Source organism: Mauremys mutica, chromosome 1 (assembly GCF_020497125.1).
Source record: "Mauremys mutica isolate MM-2020 ecotype Southern chromosome 1, ASM2049712v1, whole genome shotgun sequence".
Taxonomy (NCBI): Eukaryota; Metazoa; Chordata; order Testudines; family Geoemydidae; genus Mauremys; species Mauremys mutica.
In genome coordinates, this window is record NC_059072.1 from 114985748 (window position 1) to 115008030 (window position 22283).

At 42.2% G+C, this 22283-nt stretch overlaps 2 protein-coding genes across 4 annotated transcripts; both read left to right on the forward strand.

Moving 5' to 3' along the window:
* The first annotated feature begins 405 nt into the window (after nt 1-405).
* LOC123352333 (perilipin-3-like) lies at nt 406-5682 on the forward strand. 2 transcript variants are annotated; one of them, XM_044992240.1, is made up of 8 exons: nt 406-539; nt 1134-1213; nt 1584-1779; nt 2767-2849; nt 3149-3401; nt 3855-4051; nt 4290-4412; nt 5041-5682. In XM_044992240.1, the coding sequence occupies exons 2-8, from the start codon at nt 1151-1153 to the stop codon at nt 5431-5433; spliced, it is 1308 nt and encodes a 435-aa protein (XP_044848175.1). In that variant the 5' UTR covers nt 406-539; nt 1134-1150; the 3' UTR covers nt 5434-5682. The 2 variants fall into 2 exon arrangements, with proteins under 2 accessions (XP_044848175.1, XP_044848186.1); XM_044992251.1 differs by having other exon boundaries at nt 5218-5682.
* Nucleotides 527-17079, forward strand: LOC123352345 (perilipin-3-like). 2 transcript variants are annotated; one of them, XM_044992298.1, is made up of 8 exons: nt 527-573; nt 12425-12504; nt 12874-13069; nt 14196-14275; nt 14575-14827; nt 15282-15478; nt 15719-15841; nt 16447-17079. In XM_044992298.1, the coding sequence occupies exons 2-8, from the start codon at nt 12442-12444 to the stop codon at nt 16837-16839; spliced, it is 1305 nt and encodes a 434-aa protein (XP_044848233.1). In that variant the 5' UTR covers nt 527-573; nt 12425-12441; the 3' UTR covers nt 16840-17079. The 2 variants fall into 2 exon arrangements, with proteins under 2 accessions (XP_044848233.1, XP_044848223.1); XM_044992288.1 differs by lacking the exon at nt 527-573 and adding an exon at nt 11757-11870.
* Nucleotides 17080-22283: the final 5204 nt, after the last annotated feature.

Sequence of the window (22283 nt, forward strand, 5' to 3'; positions counted from 1 at the left end):
TTGCTATCTGCAACCTTACTGCCAGAGATGGTCTATATTTGGCTGATTTTTTATTTGTTTGGGGTTTTTTATGTTTTGGGTTTTTTTTAGATTTTTCATAAAATGAAAAGTTCCATTTCAATTTTTTACCCTTTTCTCTACCTTTTAAAAAAACCACTTTTCTCTCTCTTTTCCCATTGGAAAGGGCAATGAAAGTCAATGGCTTTTTAAGTCACACAGGTGTTTTTGAAAATGTTACCCATCCTAACTAGCAACTGTTTCTAGGCAGGTTGTGGATTCAAAGTGAGTTCAGCTCGATGACAGCAAAGACCCAGTGCAGTTAATTGGAATCACATTTGGGGAATAATTCACTCCCAATCTTTCCAGTCCCCAAAGGATTTGCATTCTCCTATTGGTTAGCAAAGTCTTCTTTTCACTGATTACCTGAACTGTCAGTCCTGAGTATTTCACTCCCTTCCCTCACAATTACATCACCAGGGGTGTATAAAATCTGACCAGGTGGGGAGTGAAATAAAGCAGTGTCTGGAGTACTGAGAAAGGTCAGTGGGTCATTCCTTGAAGGAGTGGGACTTGTTGGTGAGGCTTTTTAGTTTAATTTTAATTGTTTATATAGTTCCTTGGTCAGGGCTGTGCACTTATGTGACTAAGAAAGGTTTGTATGTGTAAATGTCTTTATTAAGAAGCTGTGGGTAGGACAGGGGTTGGGAAGATGGGTCTGGGAAACTTAATGCTCCCTGGCCTTAAGCCTCTTAACTGATGAGACAGGATCCCACTCTTACCCACCCCCTGTAGTTAAAGCTATTAAATGGCCTTTAGTAGTAGTGACACCTACTGCCTTTAATAGATTCTCCAAAAAAACCAAAGACTTTCAAACACTCTATGCCATGAGAAGGAATCCTGCTTGCTTTCTTCTCTAGCTGTAGCAGAACTGAAATATTTCTTGTTTTAAAAAAGGAGTGACCATGTATTTAGCTCACTATTCCTCTAAATATTCCTTGCTAATCTGATGAGGGCCCTGTCATTTCTTCTAGTCCCTCTCTGGAGTAGAACACCACTCTTGTCTTTAGGGTGCTATAACTTTTCCTTAAGAAACTTAACCTGTAACTTCAGGCCTTTCTTCTTGCCCTTTTCAGGTATATCTGATCATACCATGGCTTCTAATGGAAAAGACACAACTATGGCATCCCCAGAGCATGGGGAGGAAGAGCAACAGGTAGGTGCTCCCTCTTAAGCATTGCTGGTTCAACATGTGAATATGAAAGATGGCTGGCTGTTATCTAGTAGCAGGCTTCACATATGCACATCTCGGAGTCTAGAGATTTGTGCAGTTGCTCTTCCAGATGCTGCAAAATAGCCTGGTTTATAATGAGATTTTAAAAATTCTTCTTGCCTTAGTTAACTTTGTGATCCAGTTTCAGTACTAACTTCAAAAGCAGCTGTTGGGCCTCTTCAGATTTTTGCATTAAGCAATCCTTTGATTGGGGCCAACACATCAAGGGTGTAACCACTTGAAAAAGTAAAGGTTCAGCCCCAGTGTAGAACGTTGCCTCCCTGACTCACTGTTCTGTCCCTTGCCTCACTAGACTGTCTTGAGGAGGGTGGCCAGTCTACCTTTAGTCAACTCTGCCTATGATCTGGCTGCCACTGCCTATGCTTCCACCAAGGAGAGCCATCCCTATGTGAGGTCCATCTGTGACATGGCAGAGAAGGGAGTGACCTCCATAACCAATGCTGCAGTTAGCAGTGCACAGCCAGTTGTAACTAAACTTGAACCTGAGGGTGAGTAAAGCATCTATGCAGACCTTTCTATTTAGCCCATGCATGTAAGCTAACATCTGCTAGAGGCTAACAAAGGGCTTTGCTTACACTAATTACTATTGCTGAACCTGCCCTCACCTTCACTGTAGCCAGGAGGTGAGATTAGTGCTAAGCTCCTTTCCCTTTAAGAAGCAACACCCTTTGAAAGGTACCTAATTGCAAAATGAGGAGATCTCCTCATTCTGCAACCAGAGAGCCTCAAAATCTAGGCTGTCACCAACAGAAGTTGGTCCAACAAAATATTACCTCACTCATCTTGTCTAATATCTCTGGACCAACATGGCTACAACAACACTGCAAACCAATTACAACTGCTAAACTTTTCTTAACTAGCTGCTTATCAGGCAATAGCTCAACAGCAATGGCTGTTCCCTAACTTGCTTCCTTCATGAGAACAGTTAGTTGGACTTATCGCAGCCAAGGCATTGCAAAAACTTCTTGGTGCCTTCCAGAGGGATGTTAAATGTTTGATCAAAAAGCTTCAGAGCTGTAAGACTATGGAGTGAGATCATTGCACTTTATTCAGAACATAAAAACCTCTCACTTGGTGAGGGAGCCTGGAAAGTAATGCCTAGACTGCTTGGGTAAGAGAATTCTGCAGTATGTATAGATGGGATGAGAAAGTGTTCAGTTATGACTAGCATCTATCTTAATTCAGTTGCCCAATTAGGATGCGTGGGAGGAAGCATGGAACTATGAACTATTGAAGGGGACACTATTTTTTCATGGAAAATCTTTACAAAAGAGTTCATCTCTTTTTGGGAGAGGGAGGGAACCACCTTACATGGGGAAGGAAGGGGGAAATGTGCAGCCCCTACAAACCAGGACAATTGCTGCCTGAACATATTGAAGAACTGAAGCTCTCATTACAGATGTGAGCCAGAGGCTGTAAATCTTACAATAGCAAAACTGACCAATTAAGAAACTGAACTTTGGTTTTTTCTATAGTGACAACAGCAGATGAGTGTGTTTCTGAAGTTCCTGACAAAGTGGAGGAGAATCTACCAATCCTTCAACAGACTGCTGATGAGGTAACTGTCACCACCCTCTCACTAGACAAAACATCATGCCTTTCAGAAAGGCATGCCAATAATGGGATGCTTCCTCCAGCAGAGGAACACTCCATACTAAAAGTGGTCAAGAGGCAGGAGCTAGGGTCTAAATATAACTCTGGTCTGATGCTTAACAGCAAGATGCAGTTCTTCCCCTGAAGATGTGACCTATGGGGCAGAGCAGGTGGTAATCTCCTCCCCAACCTCAATCTCTGGGTAAACGTGGTGGCATGGCCCTGAATTACTGTACAATATCTTGCTTGATCACTCTTCTCTAGGCTACATCTGAAACGCAGGAGTTGGCCTCTTCCAGACTGACAGATGTCAAGGAGACCATGATCAGAATGGTAGATATGACCAAAGAGGCTGTGCAGGACAGTATGAAGACCACTAAATCAATGGTCACTGACAGCATGAGCACAGTTGTGGAATCAAGAATGGGCCAACTGGCCATAAGTGGAATGGAAGCAGTGCTGGAGAGATCTGAAGAGCTCTTGGATCACTATCTTCCCATGACAGATGCTGAACTAGGTCAGAACACATGAATGACAGGCCTATTATGCCTAAAAGTTTAGGGTAATCCTGCCTTTGGGCCAAACTTCTTTCAATGCTTCTCAATCTTATCTGTCACCAAATGCAGGCTCATTCTACAGCCTTTTCATAGCTGAGACTGAGGGTTAACTTTAGTTGGTGGGCATGTAAAATGATTTGAGCAAGAAGAGGGGACAGGGTGGTACTAGAAGGAATGATGGGCATGACTATTCATTAGAAGCCAGTCATTATCAAAGTATGCAAAATCCTTAGTAATGCTGTGTGGCATGTGGGTTTTTGTTTTAAGGCTGAAGCTACCTCTGTGGTACTTGATAGGTGCTAAGACAGATGCTTGTTACAAGGCTGCTTAAGATTTAGCAGATCAGTATGGCTTGTACTCCTTTACCAGTCTCTTAACCTGAGGGTGAACAACCTGAACTCTCTTCCCTGTAGCTGAACTTGCTGAATCTGTGGAAGGGGCTGAAGTGTCTTCAGCACAACCACAAGAACATCGGAGTTACTTCGTGCGTTTAGGGTCCTTGTCGACCAAACTTCGCCAACGTGCCTACCAGTATTCCCTAAACAAGATGAGACATACCAGTCAAAGCATCAGAGAGGCTCTTTCCCAGCTTCATCAAACCATGGGACTGGTAGGAACTCAACTATCTCTCAAAACTGATGCCCTTCAGAGCAGGGAACACTCTAACCACACCTGTATAGAATGTGATACAATGAGGCTTAGACTTCATTCATAGTTGTGTTTATGTAACTAGACCCTTCAACTCTTCATGCATTGAGCATACCACACTGTGGGGTGAAGACATGTCAAACAGTGGAACTAAATTGATGTGCAAATGTCTCATCTAAATATGCTTAATCCACTTCTAGATTGAATACCTTAAGCAAGGTGTCTCTCTCCAAGAAGTCCAGGAGAAGTTCCATCACATATGGTTGAGCTGGAATAAGGAGCAGCCAAAAAGCAGTGAAATGAAGGATTTGGCAAAACCAGAGGTATGTACATTTGGGTGTGCATGGGAGGGGGGGGTGCGGGGGGGGGGGGTTGGTGTCACTTCTGGTCTGAAGTTAGCCACCCTGCAAGGCCAAGAATAATTGCATCTGTGGATAAGTAGCTCAAACTCAGGTGACTTTAGTTTTATTACAAAAAGTTGTTCTGTTTTGAGCGTAATGAGTGGCTTCCTAGTTTAGACATCCCTAAAGTGATGTCACCCCAGCAAGGTCTGTGCCCAAGAAGCATAGTTGCTTTAGATTCATGCTTACTACTTTTTAAACCTCTGCCCAGCCTGAAAACTGATTGTAGATCATGGGTTTGCAACCTGTGACATGCCTGTTAACTTGGCTTAGGACAGAATAGAGCTAAGCCATCTTACATGGCTTATTGCCTCTGTTAGCCTCCATTGTCACAAGTGGCTTCTCTTAGGGAAGGCACAACTTGGCCTCTTTATGTATCCTGAAAGATCATGGCAGACCTTGTTGGTGCCCATGGTCTTTCCATCAGACGTCAACTGCCATTAGTACCTTGCAGCATAACTTGCTGCCTTACAACATCACCTGTGGCAGTAGCAAGTTTGATCCTTACTGTGTTTTGAACATTAGAATTAAGCTTCTGTTTCTCCAACAGATGGAGTCTGAGACTTTGGCTATGTCCCGCAGCATTATCCAGCAGCTGCAGGATGCCTGCCAGATGCTAGTATCCAGCATTCAAGGTCTCCCCACCAACTTTCAGGATAAGGTGAAACAGGTGTATCACAACATTGAAGAGCTTCATGCATCCTTCTCCACTGCCCATTCCTTCCAGGATCTCTCCAGCAGCCTCCTAACCCAGAGCCAGGAGATGGTGACCAAGGCCCAGGAACATGTAGATGAGCTGATGGCATACGTGATGAAGAATACTCCTCTGTCTTGGGTTGTGGGACCATTCATCCCATCTGGTAAGGTGTCTGCAGACTCCATCGAACCACAAAACCAAGAAAATGAGGCTGAGGAAGCCTCCAAGTCTAAGGAGGACCTGTGACCTAGAAACCTGAAACTTCAACTTCTAAGGAAGAAGGCAAATTCATTTAGTCTTCCTTCTGACTTCGTGTGTACTGTCATACTTCAGGAAAGACACCAGTGGCTAGTACTAATATGCACTGTGCCTAAATCTCTACTAATTTCTGGAGGTGTTGTGTGACTGCTATAATGTAGATCACTTCTCAGCTCAGATACTACTTGTTTGTGCTATCACTGTCTTCAAAATAAAATGCCACTGCATTTGAATGAAGGTCTAATCTGCTCTTTCTAAGAGGTGATTTCCAGTTCTATAGTAGACATATGCACCTGCAATTAGTCATGCTATATGTAGCCTTGTTTGCCAGTAGCAGCAACCATTGGCATCAGTGTGTAGACACTTAAAAGCCTGGGGAACTTACCCCATATACTGTACAAATTAAGGCTCTAGATTTGGTTCTAAGTAGTTCTAGATCAACCACTCACACCTGGAAACATGCTTTAGTTTCTGGTTAAACGTAGAACAGAAACATTACTTTTGTTGCTCTCATGGCTGTGGTAGAATTGCACTTTGCTTTTCAGAAGTTGCTCCCCAAAATCCCAACAGTGCAGTTGGCTAAAATTCCTACCACTGTCTAGCCAACCTGGGCTAGACACTACCTGGGTTGCTCAGTCCTGGCCCCTGCCACAGGAGAAAACAGGCCTGGGATTCCTTTGCCCATCTCAAAATAGGGCTGTCCCTAGAGGGGTTCTAGTGCATAAATGTCAGTCTATAAAATATTAGTTATTCTGGTGGGTGGATGTGCTAGTGTGTATGTAATCTCAACCACCTATAAAATCACTGAGTCTGTAGCAAGGCTGCATATTTCCACACTTCACAGCTGGAAATGTGAAAGGTGGTAGATGCAATCTTCACCCTTAGGAAAGCAGGCCCTTTAAATCCACATCAGGGTGACAAGTATCAGAGGTAGCAGTGTTTGGTTTTTTTGTGGGTACAGGCTGTCTGGTACCTTAAAGGCAACATTTATTTGGGCATAAGCTTTTGTGGGTGAAGGACCACTTCAGATGCTTCCTCAACCCTTTTTTGTCATCAAAATGTGAGTAATTCAGCTTTTCCCACAGCCTCAGACTTACCTGTCAAAGGCATCAATCACTTGCTTTGTATTTTCCATACAAATCAGACACTAAAATAAGAGCTTCTGAATTTCAAAAGATGGTACAGTGCCCATAATACAGAGGATATGGGTTCTGTTTAGGGCACCACATACCCTAGGAAAGCAAAAACATTAGGGCCCTTGTGCTTAAAGGTATTTAGGCATTGCTCCACTCTGCATTGCAGGACCTCCCTGAGACAACTTTCATTTACAAGTGATATGAGCAATTAGTGCTCATATCACAAGTCTCATTGTCAATGAGTGACATTGCTGTCACATGGGTCTTGCAGAGCAGGGTTTTAAAAACTTTTAAAAATAAAACTGGGCTGCTCAGATTAAAGCACTTCATTCAGAAACCCAGGCCAAGCTTGAGTGTTTGATAGCTTATTACCACCTATGTCCTAAGTTATTCCTAGCACTGCTACTCCCTAAGGCATTTCTATGCTTTGTGCCTCTGTAAAAGGGCCACTTGTATAATGGGGATAGATTCTCTGGAATCATGCAGTAGTTTGAAATGTTTATATTCAGTAACTAGCACAAGGGGCCCAGTTGCAGCAGGGTAGCACACAAGCCTCAACTGCAACTATTACAGCTGTGATCATTCTAATGTGCAGAAGTGCTAAAGTTAGCACAATGTAGCTGTACCTAAAGTCAATGGGAGAGAAGCTGTTCCAGATGCATTTTTCTAAGCCACTCCTTCTACAGAAGGAAAACTGATCTAGTGGTTCTGGAATACCTACCTTCTATAAAAGCCACTGTGAATGCCTTGCCTACACTAGAAAGGGAGCTGCAGCTTATTCCAGCAAAAGTTTGTTGCCAGTATCATTTATGACTTCAGCAAATGAAATAACTGCAATTAACCAGCCCTACTTAACTCAACTAAATCATGATTAACAGTGCAATTAAGCACAATTTTTTTTTTAAACAATAGAATACCAATTAAATATTTTTGGATGTCCTACATTTTCAAATAGATTTCTATTACAATACAATCTGTAGAGTGCTCACTTTATGTATATTTTTTACAAATAGTGGACTGTAAAAAAATAAATGGTATTTTTTCAATTCACCTACAAGTACTGTACTACAATCTCTAGCAGGAAAGTGCAACCTAGAAATGTACTCTTTTTTTGGGGGGGGTTGGGGTTACATAACTCTTCTCAAACATGACATATAGGCTCTAAAGTTTTACATTTTTAATCAGTCCTACTTCTTATTCTGCCAATTGGTAAGACAGACAAGTTTGTTTACATTTACAGGATATGCTGCTGCTTATTTACAATGTCACCTGAAAGTGAGAACAGGTGTTCACATGGCACTTTTGTAGCTGGTGTTGCAAGGCATTTATGTTCCAGATATGCTAAACATTCATAAGCCCCTTCATGCTTCAGCCACCATTGCAGAGGATATGCTTTTATGCTGATGATGGTTGTTAAAAAAAAATAATGCATTAGTTAAATTTGTGACTGAACTTCTTGTGGGAGGACTATATCTTCAGCTCCATTTTACCCATTCTGACATATATTTCACAATGTTAGCAGTCTCAGAGGATGACCCAGCACGTTTGTTTTAAGAACACTTTCACTGCAGATTTGACAAAATGCAAAGAGGGTACCAATGTGAGATTTCTAAAAATAGCTACTGCACTTAACCCAAGGTTTAAGAATCAGAAGTGCCTTCCAAAATCTTAGAGCAACAAGGTGGCATGCAAGCTTTCAGACATCTTAAAAGAGCAACACTCAGATGTGGAAACTACAGAACCCAAACCACCAAAAAGGAAAATCAACCTTCTCCTGGTGGCATCTGACTCAGATGATGAAAATGAACAAATGTCCATCCACTCTGCTTTGGATAGTTATTGAGCAGAACCTGTCATCAGCATGGATGCATGTCCTATGGAAGATGAAAGGACATATGAATTTTTAGTGCATCTGGGACATAAATAGCTTGCAATGTCAGCTACAATAGTGCCATGCAAATGCCACCTCTCACTTTTAGATGACAAACAAGAAGCAGCCAGCATTATCTCCCGCAAATTGTATCCAAGTTTGTTTGTCTGAGTGATTGGCTGAAGTAGGACTGAGCAGACTTGTAGGACAAAGTTTTACATTGTTTTATTTTCAATGCAGTTATTTTTTGTGCATAATTCTACATTTGTAAATTCAACTGTTGTGATAAAGAGGCTGTACTACAGTACTTGTATGAGGTGAATTGAAAAATACTATTTTTGTTCTTTACAGTGCAAATATTTGTAATAAAAATATAGTGAGTACTATACACTTTGTATTCTCTGTTGTAATTGAAATCAATATATTTGAAAAGGTAGAAAACATCAAAAAATATGTCCTGGGACACTTGCACAATACAGGCCTGCTTCTCCACTGCTTTGCATCTTGTGTAGTCATTTGCCCTGTGCCCAGTGGGTGTGAAATACTACCACATCAGAATGGTCGTGTAACCCAGCCTAACACAGTGGGGTGTTTTGTCCCCACCCCAGTAGCCAGGCCACCTAAAGAGGTGTATGAGTTTGCTAAGGAACCTGGATTCTTCAGCACAGGTAACAGAAGCTCAGTTTGACACAGGATGAAGAATCCTCGCTAGAGCTGGGTAAAATATTTTTAATCATAAATTTGCCAAAAAATGCTTTTCTCAGAACACAAGTTATTTGCAAATTCAAGTAAAAAATGGGGGAAAGAGATTGAAAAAGTCAAAACAGTTTTTTTTGGTCATTTCAGAATGAAATGTTTTGACTTTTCATTTCAAATAGTTTCATGTTGAACATCTGGAAATGAAACATTTGATTTTTTTTTTCATTTTGAAATGGTGTTTCCTTTCAAAATTTAGCTAGATTGTAAAAAAGGGAGGGGGTAAAAAGCACGCAAAACCTACATGAAATGAAAAACTGAAAAAAAAATAATTTGGGGTCAAGTGAATTTTCATTTAGCTTGAGACACATTTGCTCATTTATTCAATTTCAATGAGGAAAAACTGAAAAATAAAATGAGTTTTGATTTGAACTGATTGTTTTTAATTTTACTTTTTGTTCAGCCCCGGAAATGAAAAATTCATTATTTGCTCAGTCCTGGTCCGCACGAAAATATTTTAATGTTGCATGACAATGTTAAGAGGAAAAGGTGGCAGAATCTCAGTCTAGTTGCCCACTTGGGATAAACATTTAGAAGGGAAGGGGACAGTGTAACACTGACAAAGCCCAGTTGGCAGGATTGAACTGGGGGTCTCTGGAGCTTAGTGCATGAGCCTCTACTGCATGAGATAAAAGCCAACTGGGTATTAGCCGAGACTGTAGAGCAGACTCCTTAATTGCTTTCTCTTGAAGTGGTCTCGGTGCCATGCGCTGAGCCAGAACACCACACCCAGAAGATGTGTGGGTTACAATAGCACTAACATAAAAAGACTACAAGGGTGGGAATTAAGATGGATTTGGCACTGGTTAGGGTATCAAAATTAAACTAAAGAATCTCAGTTGCTTCTGGTTTATCCATGACTCTTTTGCTGCCCCAACTAACTGCACCAGAACCTCCCACCTCTTCAAACATATCACAAGTAATGCCACAAAGCCTGACACAGGAGCTCAGAGAGGCGTGAACTGCCCCATTCATCAAAGTGGGATAACTCTGATGCCAAGTGATGGTGATATACATGTCTAGAATTTCACTATTTCACTGCTGATCAAAGTAAGCAAGAAAAGAGAGGGAGCATTGCAGATCTGCATAATCTACTTGGGGTGGCATCTCATTTTCATGGTGAGAGTGGATGTCATTAGGGAACTAGTCACATTCCCATGGCCAATATCTGACCCTTGGGGCTAAAAGACCAGATGCCACCAATCTCACAGAGCCCAGCTAGGCATTTACCTGTTGAAATCCTAGGAAGGTGGGTGGGCGCACACCAAGAACAGCAAGGGCAAAGTGGGGGATAAAGAGTTACCTCCCTTGTTATGGATGCTGCTTCTCCCTCTGCAGGAGGCTGGGGGCAGACACAGGCAGACATCACTGTCTCAGTTCTATTCAGTGGATAATCTCAAGCTTTTCTTTGCAGCCATCTTAATCTGGCCATATCCAGTGGTGTAGCTGAACCTTACAGAGAGCCCAAAGGGGAACCCAGCAGAGCATGTGTGCTCATGTTCTTTACACCTGCACAATCTGCTATAAGCAGCATCTCATATAGGCAGAGCTTGGATTGTGGGCAGGACTTGGGACAGTACCACCACCTTTTTTCCAGTTCAATCCAATTCCAATTCAAACTCTGAGGGAGAACAAGGAAGGGGTGACAAAAGAATAAAGACTCTTTTCTCCCACCCTTCCCTGAAACAGAAAGTGGCACACGTTCCCTTTTTTCTGAAAGGGGGATGAAGGTGGAGAAGGGCAAGTTCTTCCAGTTACCCTACCTAACTCTTGTTCCCCAACAAAATGCTTCACTATCTATCTAAGGTATTTCTATAGCCCTGATTGTCAGAGTATCTGAGCACCTCACAAAACTTCTATGAAGCATGGAAGCCATATTATCCCCACTGTACAGAGGGGAAACTGAGGCATCAAAAGGCTAAGTGACTTGTACAAGGTCACACAGGAAGTCCGTGGTAGAGCATAAAATTGAACCCAGCTCAAATCCTAGGCTAGTATTCTAACCACTGGAAAAAACTACCTGTCTCCAATATGCCACTCCTTGTTCCAATGTGCCAGTTTTTTACTTTGAAACTATGGCCAACATGCAGGTGAAGCAGACACATTGCTATCTGCAACCTTACCGCCATAGATGGTCTATATTTGGCTGATTTTTTATTTGTTTGGGGTTTTTTATGTTGGTTTTTTTTTTAGATTTTTCATAAAATGAAAAGTTCCATTTCAATTTTTTACCCTTTTCTCTACCTTTTAAAAAAAAACCCACTTTTCTCTCCCTTTTCCCATTGGAAAGGGCAATGAAAGTCAATGGCTTTTTAAGTCACACAGGTCTTTTTGAAAATGTTACCCATCCTAACTAGCAACTGTTTCTAGGCAGGTTGTGGATTCAAAGTGAGTTCAGCTGGATGACAGCAAAGACCCAGTGCAGTTAATTGGAATCACATTTGGGGAATAACTCACTCCCAAACTTTCCAGTCCCCAAAGGATTTGCATTCTCCTATTGGTTAGCAGAGCCTTCTTTTCACTGATTACCTGAACTGTCAGTCCTGAGTATTTCACGCCCTTCCCTCACAATTACATCACCAGGGGTGTATAAAATCTGACCAGGTGGGGAGTGAAGTAAAGCAGTGTCTGGAGTCTTTGAAGGAGTGGGACTTGTTGCTGAGGTTTTGTTTTAATTGTTTATATGGTTCCTTGGTCAGGGCTTTGTACTTCTGTGACTAAGAAATGTTTGTATGTGTAAATGTCTGTAGTAAGAAGCTGTGGGTAGGACAGGGGTTGGGAAGTTGGGTCTGGGAAACTTAATGCTCCCTGGCTTTAAGCCTCTTAGCTGGTGAGATAGGATCCCATTCTTACCCCCCCCACCCCCCCATAGTTAGAAGTATTAAATGGCCTTTAGTAGTAGTGACACCTACTGTCTTTAATAGAATCTCATGGTACAGAGTGGTTGAAAAATCTTCTCCTTTTTGAGAAGGAATCCTCCTGTTTGCTTTCTCCTTAGCTGTAGCAGAACTGAAATATTTCTTGCTTACAAAAAAGCAGTGTCAATGTATTTAGCTCACTAGTCCTCTATATATTCCTTCCTAATCTGATGAGGGCCCTGCCATTTTTTCTAGTCCCTCTCTGGAGTAGAACACCACCCTTGTCTTTAGGGTGCTGTAACTTTTTTCCTTAAGAAACTCAGCTTGTATTTTCAGGCCTTTCTTCTTGCCCTTTTCAGGTAGATCTGATCATACCATGGCTTCTAATGGAAAAGACACAACTATGGCATCCCCAGAGCATGGGGAGGAAGAGCAACAGGTAGGTGCTCCCTCTTAAGCATTGCTGGTTCAACATGTGAATATGAAAGATGGCTGGCTGTTATCTGGTAGCAGGCTTCACATATACCACATCTCAGTGTCTAGAGATTTGTGCAGTTGCTCTTCCAGAGGCTGCAAAATAGCCTGGTTTATGAGATTTAAGAATTCTTCTTGCCTTAGTTAACTTTGTGATCCAGTTTCAGTACTAACTTCAAAAGCAGCTGTTGGGCCTCTTCAGATTTTTGACCATTAAGCAATCCTTTGATTGGGGCCAACACATCAAGGGTGTAACCACTTGAAAAAGTAAAGGTTCAGCCCCAGTGTAGAACGTTGCCTCCCTGACTCACTGTTCTGTCCCTTGCCTCACTAGAATGTCTTGAGGAGGGTGGCCAGTCTACCTTTAGTCAACTCTGCCTATGATCTGGCTGCCACTGCCTATGCTTCCACCAAGGAGAGCCATCCCTATGTGAGGTCCATCTGTGACATGGCAGAGAAGGGAGTGACCTCCATAACCAATGCTGTAGTTAGCAGTGCACAGCCAGTTGTAACTAAACTTGAACCTGAGGGTGAGTAAAGCATCTATGCAGACCTTTCTATTTATATGGTACAGTGTCTCAAAAGTAGACTCTTAACACCCTGTCAGGAAGCTTTCATCTCTAAAACTCAGGTCCATGAAGATCAGTACTCCTTCAGTACTGGAGGAGAAGCTGGCAGTGGGGGTGGTGGTCCTATATAGGAATAATACAGTAGCCCATGCATGTAAGCTAACATCTGCTAGAGGCTAACAAAGGGCTTTGCTTACACTAATTACTATTGCTGAGCCTGCCCTCACCTTCACTGTAGCCAGGAGGTGAGATTAGTGCTAAGCTCTTTCCCTTTAAGAAGCAACACCCTTTGAAAGGTACCTAATTGCAAAATGAGGTCTCCTCATTCTGCAACCAGAGAGCCTCAAAATCTAGGCTCACCAACAGAAGTTGGTCTAACAAAAGATTACCTCACTCATCTTGTCTAATCTCTCTGGACCAACATGGCTACAACAACACTGCAAACAGACTACAACTGCTAAACTTTTCTTAACTAGCTGCTTATCAGGCAATAGCTCAACAGCAATGGCTGCTCCCTGACTTGCTTCCTTCATGAGAACAGTTAGTTGGACTTATTGCAGCCAAGGCATTGCAAAAACTTCTTGGTGCCTTCCAGAGGGATGTTAAATGTTTGATCAAAAAGCTTCAGAGCTGTAAGACTATGGAGTGAGATCATTGCACTTTATTCAGAACATAAAAACCTTTTTACTTGGTGAGGGAGCCTGGAAAGTAATGCCTAGACTGCTTGGGTAAGAGAATTCTGCAGTATGTATAGATGGGATGAGAAAGTGTTCAGTTATGACTAGCATCTATCTTAATTCAGTTGCCCAGTTAGGATGCATGGGAGGAAGCATGGAACTATGAACTATTGAAGGGGACACTATTGTAAAAATTTTCCATGAGAGAGAGTTCATAAGTTGCGGGAGAGGGAGGGAACCACCTTACATGGGGAAGGAAGGGGGAAATGTGCAGCCCCTACAACCCAGAACAATTGCTGCCTGAACATATTGGAGAACTGAAGCTTTCATTACAGATGTGAACCAGAGTATGTAAATATTACAATAGCAAAACTGACCAATTAAGAAACTGAACTCTGCTTTTTCTATAGTGACAACAGCAGAGGAGGGTGTCTCTGAAGTACCTGACAAAGTGGAGGAGAATCTACCAATTCAACAGACTGCTGATGAGGTAACTTTCACCACGCTCTCACTAGACAAAACATCATGCCTTTCTGAAAGGGATGCCAATAATGGGATGCTTCCTCCAGCAGAGGTACACTCCATACTAAAAGTGGTCAAGAGTCAGGAGCTAGGGTCTAAATATAACTCTGGTCTGATGCTTAACAGCAAGATGCAGTTCTTCCCCTGAAGATGTGACCTATGGGGCAGAGCAGGTGGTAATCCCCTCCCCAACCTCAATCTCTGGGTAAATGTGATGGTATGGCCCTGAATTACTGTAAAATATCTTGCTTGATCACTCTTCTCTAGGCTACATCTGAAACACAGGAGTTGGCCTCTTCCAGACTGACAGATGTCAAGGAGTCCGTGATCAGAATGGTAGATATGACCAAAGAGGCTGTGCAGGACAGTATGAAGACCACCAAATCAGTGGTCACTGACAGCATGAGCACAGTTGTGGAATCAAGAATGGGCCAACTGGCCATAAGTGGAATGGAAGCTGTGCTGGAGAAATCTGAAGAGCTCTTGGATCACTATCTTCCCATGACAGATGATGAACTAGGTCAGAACACATGAATGACAGGTCCACTATCACTAAAAGTTTAGGGTAATCCTCCCTTTGAGAAGCCTAGAGAGAAATTTGGCCCAATCTTATCTGTCAGCAAATGCAGGCTCATTCTACAGCCTTTTCATATCTTAACCCTCGTCTCAGCTTTCAGTTGGTGGGCATGTAAAATGATCTGAGCAAGAAGTGGGGACAGGGGGGCACTAGAAAGAATGATCAGCATGACTATTCATTAGAAGTCAGGCATTAGTAAAGTAAGCAAAATTATTAGTAATGCTGTGTGGCATGTGGGTTTTTGCTTTAAGGCTGAAGCTACCTCTATGGTACTTGATAGGTGTTAAGACCAACACTTGTTACAAGGGAGCTTAAGATTTAGCAGATCAGTATGGCTTGTACTCCTTTACCAGTCTCTTAACCTGAGGGTGAACAACCTGAACTCTCTTCCCTGTAGCTGAACTTGCTGAATCTGTGGAAGGGGCTGAAGTGTCTTCAGCACAACCACAAGTGCATCGGAGTTACTTCGTGCGTTTAGGTTCCCTGTCAACCAAACTTCGCCAATGTGCCTACCACTATTCCATAAACAAGATGAGACATACCAGTCAAAGCATCAGAGAGGCTCTTTCCCAGCTTCATCAAACCATGGGACTGGTAGGAACTCAACTATCTCTCAAAACTGATGCCCTTCAGGGCGGGGAACACTCTAACCACACCTGTGTAGAATGTGATACAATGAGGCTTAGACCTCATTCCTAGTTGTGTTATGTAACTAGACCCTTCTCCTCTTGATGCATTGAGCATACCACACTGTGGGGTGAAGGCATGTTGAACAGTGGAACTAAATAATTGATGTGCACATCTCATCTCTTAATATGCTTAATCCACTTCTAGATTGAATACCTTAAGCAAGGTGTATCTCTCCAAGAAGTCCAGGAGCAGTTCCATCACATATGGCTGAGCTGGAATAGAGAGCAGCCAAAAAGCAGTGAAATGAAGGATTTGGCAAAACCAGAGGTATGTACATTTGGGTGTGCATGGGAGGGGGGGGGCGAATTGGTGTCAGCTCTGGTCTGAAGTTAGCCACCCTGCAAGGCCAAGAATAATTGCATCTTCGGATAAGTAGCTCAAACTCAGGTGACTTCAGTTTTATTACATAAAGTTGTTCCCTTTTTGAGCATAATGAGTGGCTTCCTAGCTTAGACATCCCTAAAGTGATGTCACACCAGCAAGGTCTGTGCCCAAGAAGCATAGTCACTTTCGATTCATGCTTACTACTTTTGAAACCTCTGCCCAGCCTGAACTGATTGTAGATCATGGGTTTGCAGCCAGTGACACCTGCTAACTTGGCTTAGCTCTATTGTGACCTATCTTACATGGCTTATGGCCTCTGTTAGAAGCTGCTTGTGACAATGGAGGTTCTTAAAGAGGCCAAGTTGTGCCTTCTTTATCCTGAAAGATCATGGCAGACCTTGTTGGTGCCAATGGTCTTGCAATCAGTGGTCTGATGGAAACATAACTTGCTGCCTTACAGCATCACCTGAGGCAGAGGCAGTGTCAGTAGCAAGTTTGATCCTTATTGTGTTTTGAACATTAGAATTAAGCTTCTGTTTCTCCAACAGATGGAGTCTCAGACTCTGGCTATGTCCCGCAGCATTATCCAGCAGCTGCAGGATGCCTGCCAGATGCTAGTATCCAGCATTCAAGGTCTCCCCACCAACTTTCAGGATAAGGTGAAACAGGTGTATCGCAACATCGAAGAGCTTCATGCATCCTTCTCCACTGCCCATTCCTTCCAGGATCTCTCCAGCAGCCTCCTAACCCAGAGCCAGGAGATGGTGACCAAGGCCCAGGAACATGTAGATGAGCTGATGGCATACGTGATGAAGAATACTCCTCTGTCTTGGGTTGTGGGACCGTTCATTCCATCTGGTAAGGTGTCTGCAGACTCCCTCGAACCACAAAACCAAGAAAATGAGGCTGAGGAAGCCTCCAAGTCTAAGGAGGACCTGTGACCTAGAAATCTGAAACTTCAACTTCTAAGGAAGAAGGCAAATTCATTTAGTCTTCCTTCTGACTTTGTGTACTGTCATACTTCAGGAAAGACACCAGTGGCTAGTACTAGTATGCACTGTGCCTAAATCTCTGCTAATTTCTGGAGGTGTTGTGTGACTGCTATAATGTAGATCATGTCTCAGCTCAGATACTACTTGTTTGTGCTATCACTGTCTTCAAAATAAAATGCCACTGCATTTGAATGAAGGTCTAATCTGCTCTTTCTAAGAGGTGATTTCCAGGTCTATAGTAGACATCTGTGCCTGCAGTTAGTCATGCTATATGTAGCCTTGTTTGCCAGTAGCAGCAACCATTGGCATTAGTGTGTAGACACTTAAAAGCCTGGGCAGCTTACCCCATATACTATAGAAATTAAGGCTTTAGATTTGGTTCTAAGTAGTTCTAGATACGAACATGCTTTAGTTTCTGGTTAAACTTGAAACAGAGACATTACTTTTGTTGCTCTCATGGCTGTGGTAGAATTGCACTTGGGATTTCAGGTAGCCACTTCTGAAAAGCACACAGTGCAGTTGGTTAAAATTCCTACCACTGTCTAGCCAACCTGGGCTAGACACTACCTGGGTTGCTCTCTCCTGGGGCAGGGGCCAGGACTGAACAGGCCTGGGATTCCTTTGCCCATCTCAAAATAGGGCTGTCCCTAGAGGGGCTCTGAGACATAAATGTCACAGCCTATGAAATATTGGTTATTCTGGTGGGTGGATGTGCTAGTGTATAATTTCAACCACCTATAAAATCACTTGGGGTCTGAATCAAGGCTGCAAGTTTCGTTGCTTTACATCTGGAAATGTAAAAGGCTATACATGCAATCTTCACCCTTAGGAAAGCAGGCCCTTTAAATCCATATCATAGGGTGACAAGTATCAGGGGTAGCAGTAGTTGGTTTTTTGAGAGTACAGCTGGAGTCTGGTGGTACCTTAAAGGTAACAGATTTACTTGGGCATAAGCCCTTGTGGGTAAAGGACATCTGAAATGGTCCTTTACCCACAAAAGCTTATGCCCAAATCCATTGCATTTATGGTACCACCAGGTTCCTCAACCCTTGTTATCAAAAAGTTAATAACTCAGCTTTTCCCACAGCCTCAGACCTACCTGTCAAATAGGAAAGGCATCAATCACTGCTTTGAAATTAAAAAGCAAACCATACAGATTAAAATAAGAGCTTTTGAATTTCAAATGAAGGTGGTAAAGTGCCCATAATACAGAGGATATGGGTTCTATTTAGTGCACCACATACCTTTAAGCACAAGGGCCCCCAATGTTTTGCTTTCTAGGGTATTTAGGCATTGCTCCACTCAGCATTGCAGGACCTCCCGAGACAACTTTCATTTACAAGTGATATAAGCACTAAGTGCTGAAGCTCTCATTGAAAATGAGACTTGCAGTGCAGTCACATGAGTCTTGCAGAGCAGTGTTTTTAAAACTTTATCGGTCAGAGCAGCCCAGTTGTATTTTTAAAGTGCCAAACTTGAGGGTGCTATGATAGGTGGTAAACAAGCTATGTCCTAGATACTAGGCTCTTCTCAGCCCTGCTACTCTCGAGTCACTTCTATGCTTTGTGCCTCTGTAAAAGGGCTACATGCTACCACTTGTAAAATGGGGATAACAGTTTCTGTAATCATGCAGTATACTGAAATCTACTAGTATTCAGTAACTAGCACAAGGGGGCCCAGTTGCAGCAGGGTAGTGCACACAAGCCTCAACAGCAACTATTACAGCTGTGAATTTCCTAATGTGCTAAAGTTTGCACAATGTAGCTGTACTCAATCAATGGGAGAGAAGCTGTTCCAGATGCATTTTTCTAAGCCCACTCCTTCTACACTAGATCAGTTTTCCCTCTGGTTCTGCAATACCTACTGTCTATAAAAGCCACTGTGAAGGCCTTGCCTACACTAGAAAGGGAGATGCAGCTTATTCCAGCAAAAGTTTGTTGCCAGTATCATTTATGACTTCAGCAAATGAAATAAGTAGGGCTGTTAATTGCAGTTAACTCAACTAAATCATGATTAACAGTGCAATTAAGCACAATTTTTTTAAACAATAGAATACCAATTAAATATTTTTGGATGTCCTACATTTTCAAATAGATTTCTATTACAATACAATCTGTACAGTGTTCACTTTATATATTTCTTACAAATATTTGGACTGTAAAAAGAAATAGTATTTTTGAATTCACCTACAAGTACTGTAGTACAATCTCTTATCAGGAAAGTGCAACTTACAAATGTAGACTTTTTTTGTTACATAACTGCTCTCAAAAACAAAATCTAAAACTTTAGAGCCTACAAGTCCACTCAGACCTACTTCTTAGTCTGCTAATTGGTAAGACAAGTTTGTTTACATTTACAGGATATGCTGCTGCCTGCTTCTTATTTACAATGTCACCTGAAAGTGAGAACAGGTGTTCACATGGCACTTTTGTAGCTAGTGTTGAAAGGTATTTATGTTACAGATATGCTAAACATTCATATGTCCCTTCATGCTTTGGCCACCATTGCAGAAGATATACTTTCATGCTGATGATGGTTGTTAAATTATGTATTGAATTTGTGACTGAATTCCTTGGGAGAGAACTCTAGATCTTCAGCTCTCTCATCCACGTTCTGCCATATATTTCCTGTTCGTCTCAGATGATGACCCAGCACATTTGATTTAAGAACACTTTCACTACAGATTTGACAGAATGCAAAGAAGGTACCAATGTGAGATTTCTAAAAATAGCTACAGCACTTAACCCAAGGTTTAAGAATCAGAAGTGCCTTCCAAAATCTTAGAGGGATGAGGTGGGGTGCACGCTTTCAGAAATCTTAAAAGAGCAACACTCAAATGCAGAAACTACAGAACCCAAACTACCAAAAAGGAAAATCAACCTTCTGCTGGTGGCATCTGACTCAGATGATGGAAAATGAACATGCGTTCATCCACTCTGCTTTGGATAGTTATTGAGCAGAACCTGTCATCAGCATGGATGCATGTCCTATGGAAGATGAAGGGACATATAAATTTTTAGTGCATCTGGGACATAAATAGCTTGCAATGTCAGTTATAATAGGGCCATGCAAATGCCCCCTCTCACTTTTAGGTGACAAACAAGAAGCAGCCAGCATTATCTCCTGCAAATTGTATCCAAGTTTGTTTGTCTGAGCGATTGGCTGAAGTAGGACTGAGCAGACTTGTAGGACAAAGTTTTACATAGCTTTATTTTCAATGCAGTTATTTTTTTTGTACATAATTCTACATTTGTAAATTCAACTGTCATGATAAAGAGATTGCACTACAGTACTTGTATGAGGTGAACTGAAAAATACTATTTTTGTTCTTTACAGTGCAAATATTTGTAATAAAAATATAGTGAGAAGTATTCTCTGTTGTAATTGAAATCAATATATTTGAAAATGTAGGAAACATCCAAAAATATGTCCTGGGACACTTGCACCATACAGGCCTGCTTCTCCACTGCTCTGCACCTTGTGTAGTCATTTGCCCCTGTACACAGTGGGTGTGAAATGCTGCCACATTAGAATGCTTGTGTAACCCAGCCTAACACAGTGGGGCGTTTTGTCCCCCACCCCAGTAGCCAGGCCACCTAAAGAGGTGTATGAGTTTGCTAAGGAACCTGGATTCTTCAGCACAGGTAACAGAAGCTCAGTTTGACACAGGATGAAGAATCCTCGCAAGAGCTGGGGAAAATATTTTTTAATCATAAATTTGCCAAAAAATGCTTTTTTCACAACACAAGTCATTTGCAAATTCAAGTAAAAAATGGGGGAAAGAAATTGAAAAAGTCAAAACAGTTTGTTTTGGTCATTTGAGAATTAAATGAAAAATCAAAACATTTCTTCCATTTTGATGAGGAAAAACTGAAAAATAAAATGAGTTTTGATTTGAACTGATTGGTTTTCATTTTATTTTTTGTTCAGCCCCGAAATGAAAAATTCATTATTTGCTCAGTCCTGGTCTGCATGCAAATATTTTAATGTTGCATGACAATGTTCAGTGGGAAAGGTGGCAGAATCTCAATCTAGTTGCCCACTTGGGATAAACATTTAAAAGGGAAGGGGATAGTGTAATGCTGACAAAGCCCAGTCGGCAGGATTGAACTGGGGATCTCAGGAGCTTAGTGCATGAGCCTCTACTGCATGAGATAAAAGCCAACTAGCTATTAGCTGAGGCTGTAGACCAGACTCCTTAATTGTGCTCTCTTGAAGTGGTCTCAGTGCCACACGCTGAGCCAGAACACCACACCCAGAAAATGTGTGGGTTACAATAGCACTAACATAAAAAGACTACAAGAGTGGGAATTAAGATGGATTTGGCACTGGTTAGGGTATCAAAATTAAACTAAAGAATCTCAGTTGCTTCTGATTTATCCATGACTCTTTTGCTGCCCCAACTAACTGCACCAGAACCTCCCACCCCTTCAAAAATATCACAAGTAATGCCACGAAATGGTTTGTGCCACAAGACTGTACAGTACAGTGAGCAAGAAGGAATCCAATGGGAAATTGCATTTTCATGTGATCATGCTCATTGTACAAATGTTTACAATTTCCTTAATATTTATCTTTATTGAAGGCATAGAAACTGTCAGTAGAGAGGAGAGGCCTTTTCCTTAAGCATTACAAAATGCAGCCAGAAAGAACATGTGAGAAATGCAGCTTCATATGTTTAGAATGAACAGTAAAATATTTCCAAATTCAGTTACTTGGAAAGCTTTGTGCCTTGTGAGTTATATGCTAAAGCGGCAAAACCCCAAAACAGTCAGGGTGCATCAGAGGTCCCCTTGAGACTTACATTTCTGTGTCTCTTGCATTCTCTGGAGTGGCTGGTCTTCAAGTGCTAATGGAGCTAAGCTCTATCAATATAATGTGAGAACAGATTATGGAAAAAACCTTGAAAACATGAAAAGAGCAGAAACGGACACACAGGTATTTGCCTGCCTCTGCAGAGAGCCTGACACAGGAGCTCAGAGAGGCATGAACTGCCCCATACATCAAAATGGGGTAACTCCGATGCCAAGTGATGGTGATATACAGGTCTAGATTTTTAACTATTTCACTGCTGATCAAAGTAAGCAAGAAAAGAGAGGGAGGATTGGAGATCTGCCCGGGGTGGCATCTCATTTTCATGGTGAGAGTGGATGTTTTGAGGGAACTATTCACACTCCCATGGCCAATATCTGACCCTTGGGACTAAAAGACCAGATGCCACCAGTCCCACAGAGCCCAGCTAGGCATTTACCTGTTGAAATCCTGGGAAGGTGGGTGGGCGCACACCAAGAACAGCGGGGGCCAAGTGGGGGGTAAAGAGTTACCTCCCTTGGTATGGATGCTGCTTCTCCCTCTGCAGGAGGCTGGGGGCAGACACAGGCAGACATCACTGT

Excerpts from the sequence above, each read along its gene's own strand:
- LOC123352333 (XM_044992240.1), top strand. The coding sequence starts at position 1,151 with ATGGCTTCTAATGGAAAAGACACAACTATGGCATCCCCAGAGCATGGG. Across the intron at positions 3,402-3,854 it reads CATGACAGATGCTGAACTAG|CTGAACTTGCTGAATCTGTG; the intron begins GTCAGAACACAT and ends TCTTCCCTGTAG. Across the intron at positions 4,052-4,289 it reads TTCATCAAACCATGGGACTG|ATTGAATACCTTAAGCAAGG; the intron begins GTAGGAACTCAA and ends ATCCACTTCTAG.
- LOC123352345 (XM_044992298.1), top strand. The coding sequence starts at position 12,442 with ATGGCTTCTAATGGAAAAGACACAACTATGGCATCCCCAGAGCATGGG. Across the intron at positions 14,276-14,574 it reads TTCAACAGACTGCTGATGAG|GCTACATCTGAAACACAGGA; the intron begins GTAACTTTCACC and ends ACTCTTCTCTAG. Across the intron at positions 15,479-15,718 it reads TTCATCAAACCATGGGACTG|ATTGAATACCTTAAGCAAGG; the intron begins GTAGGAACTCAA and ends ATCCACTTCTAG.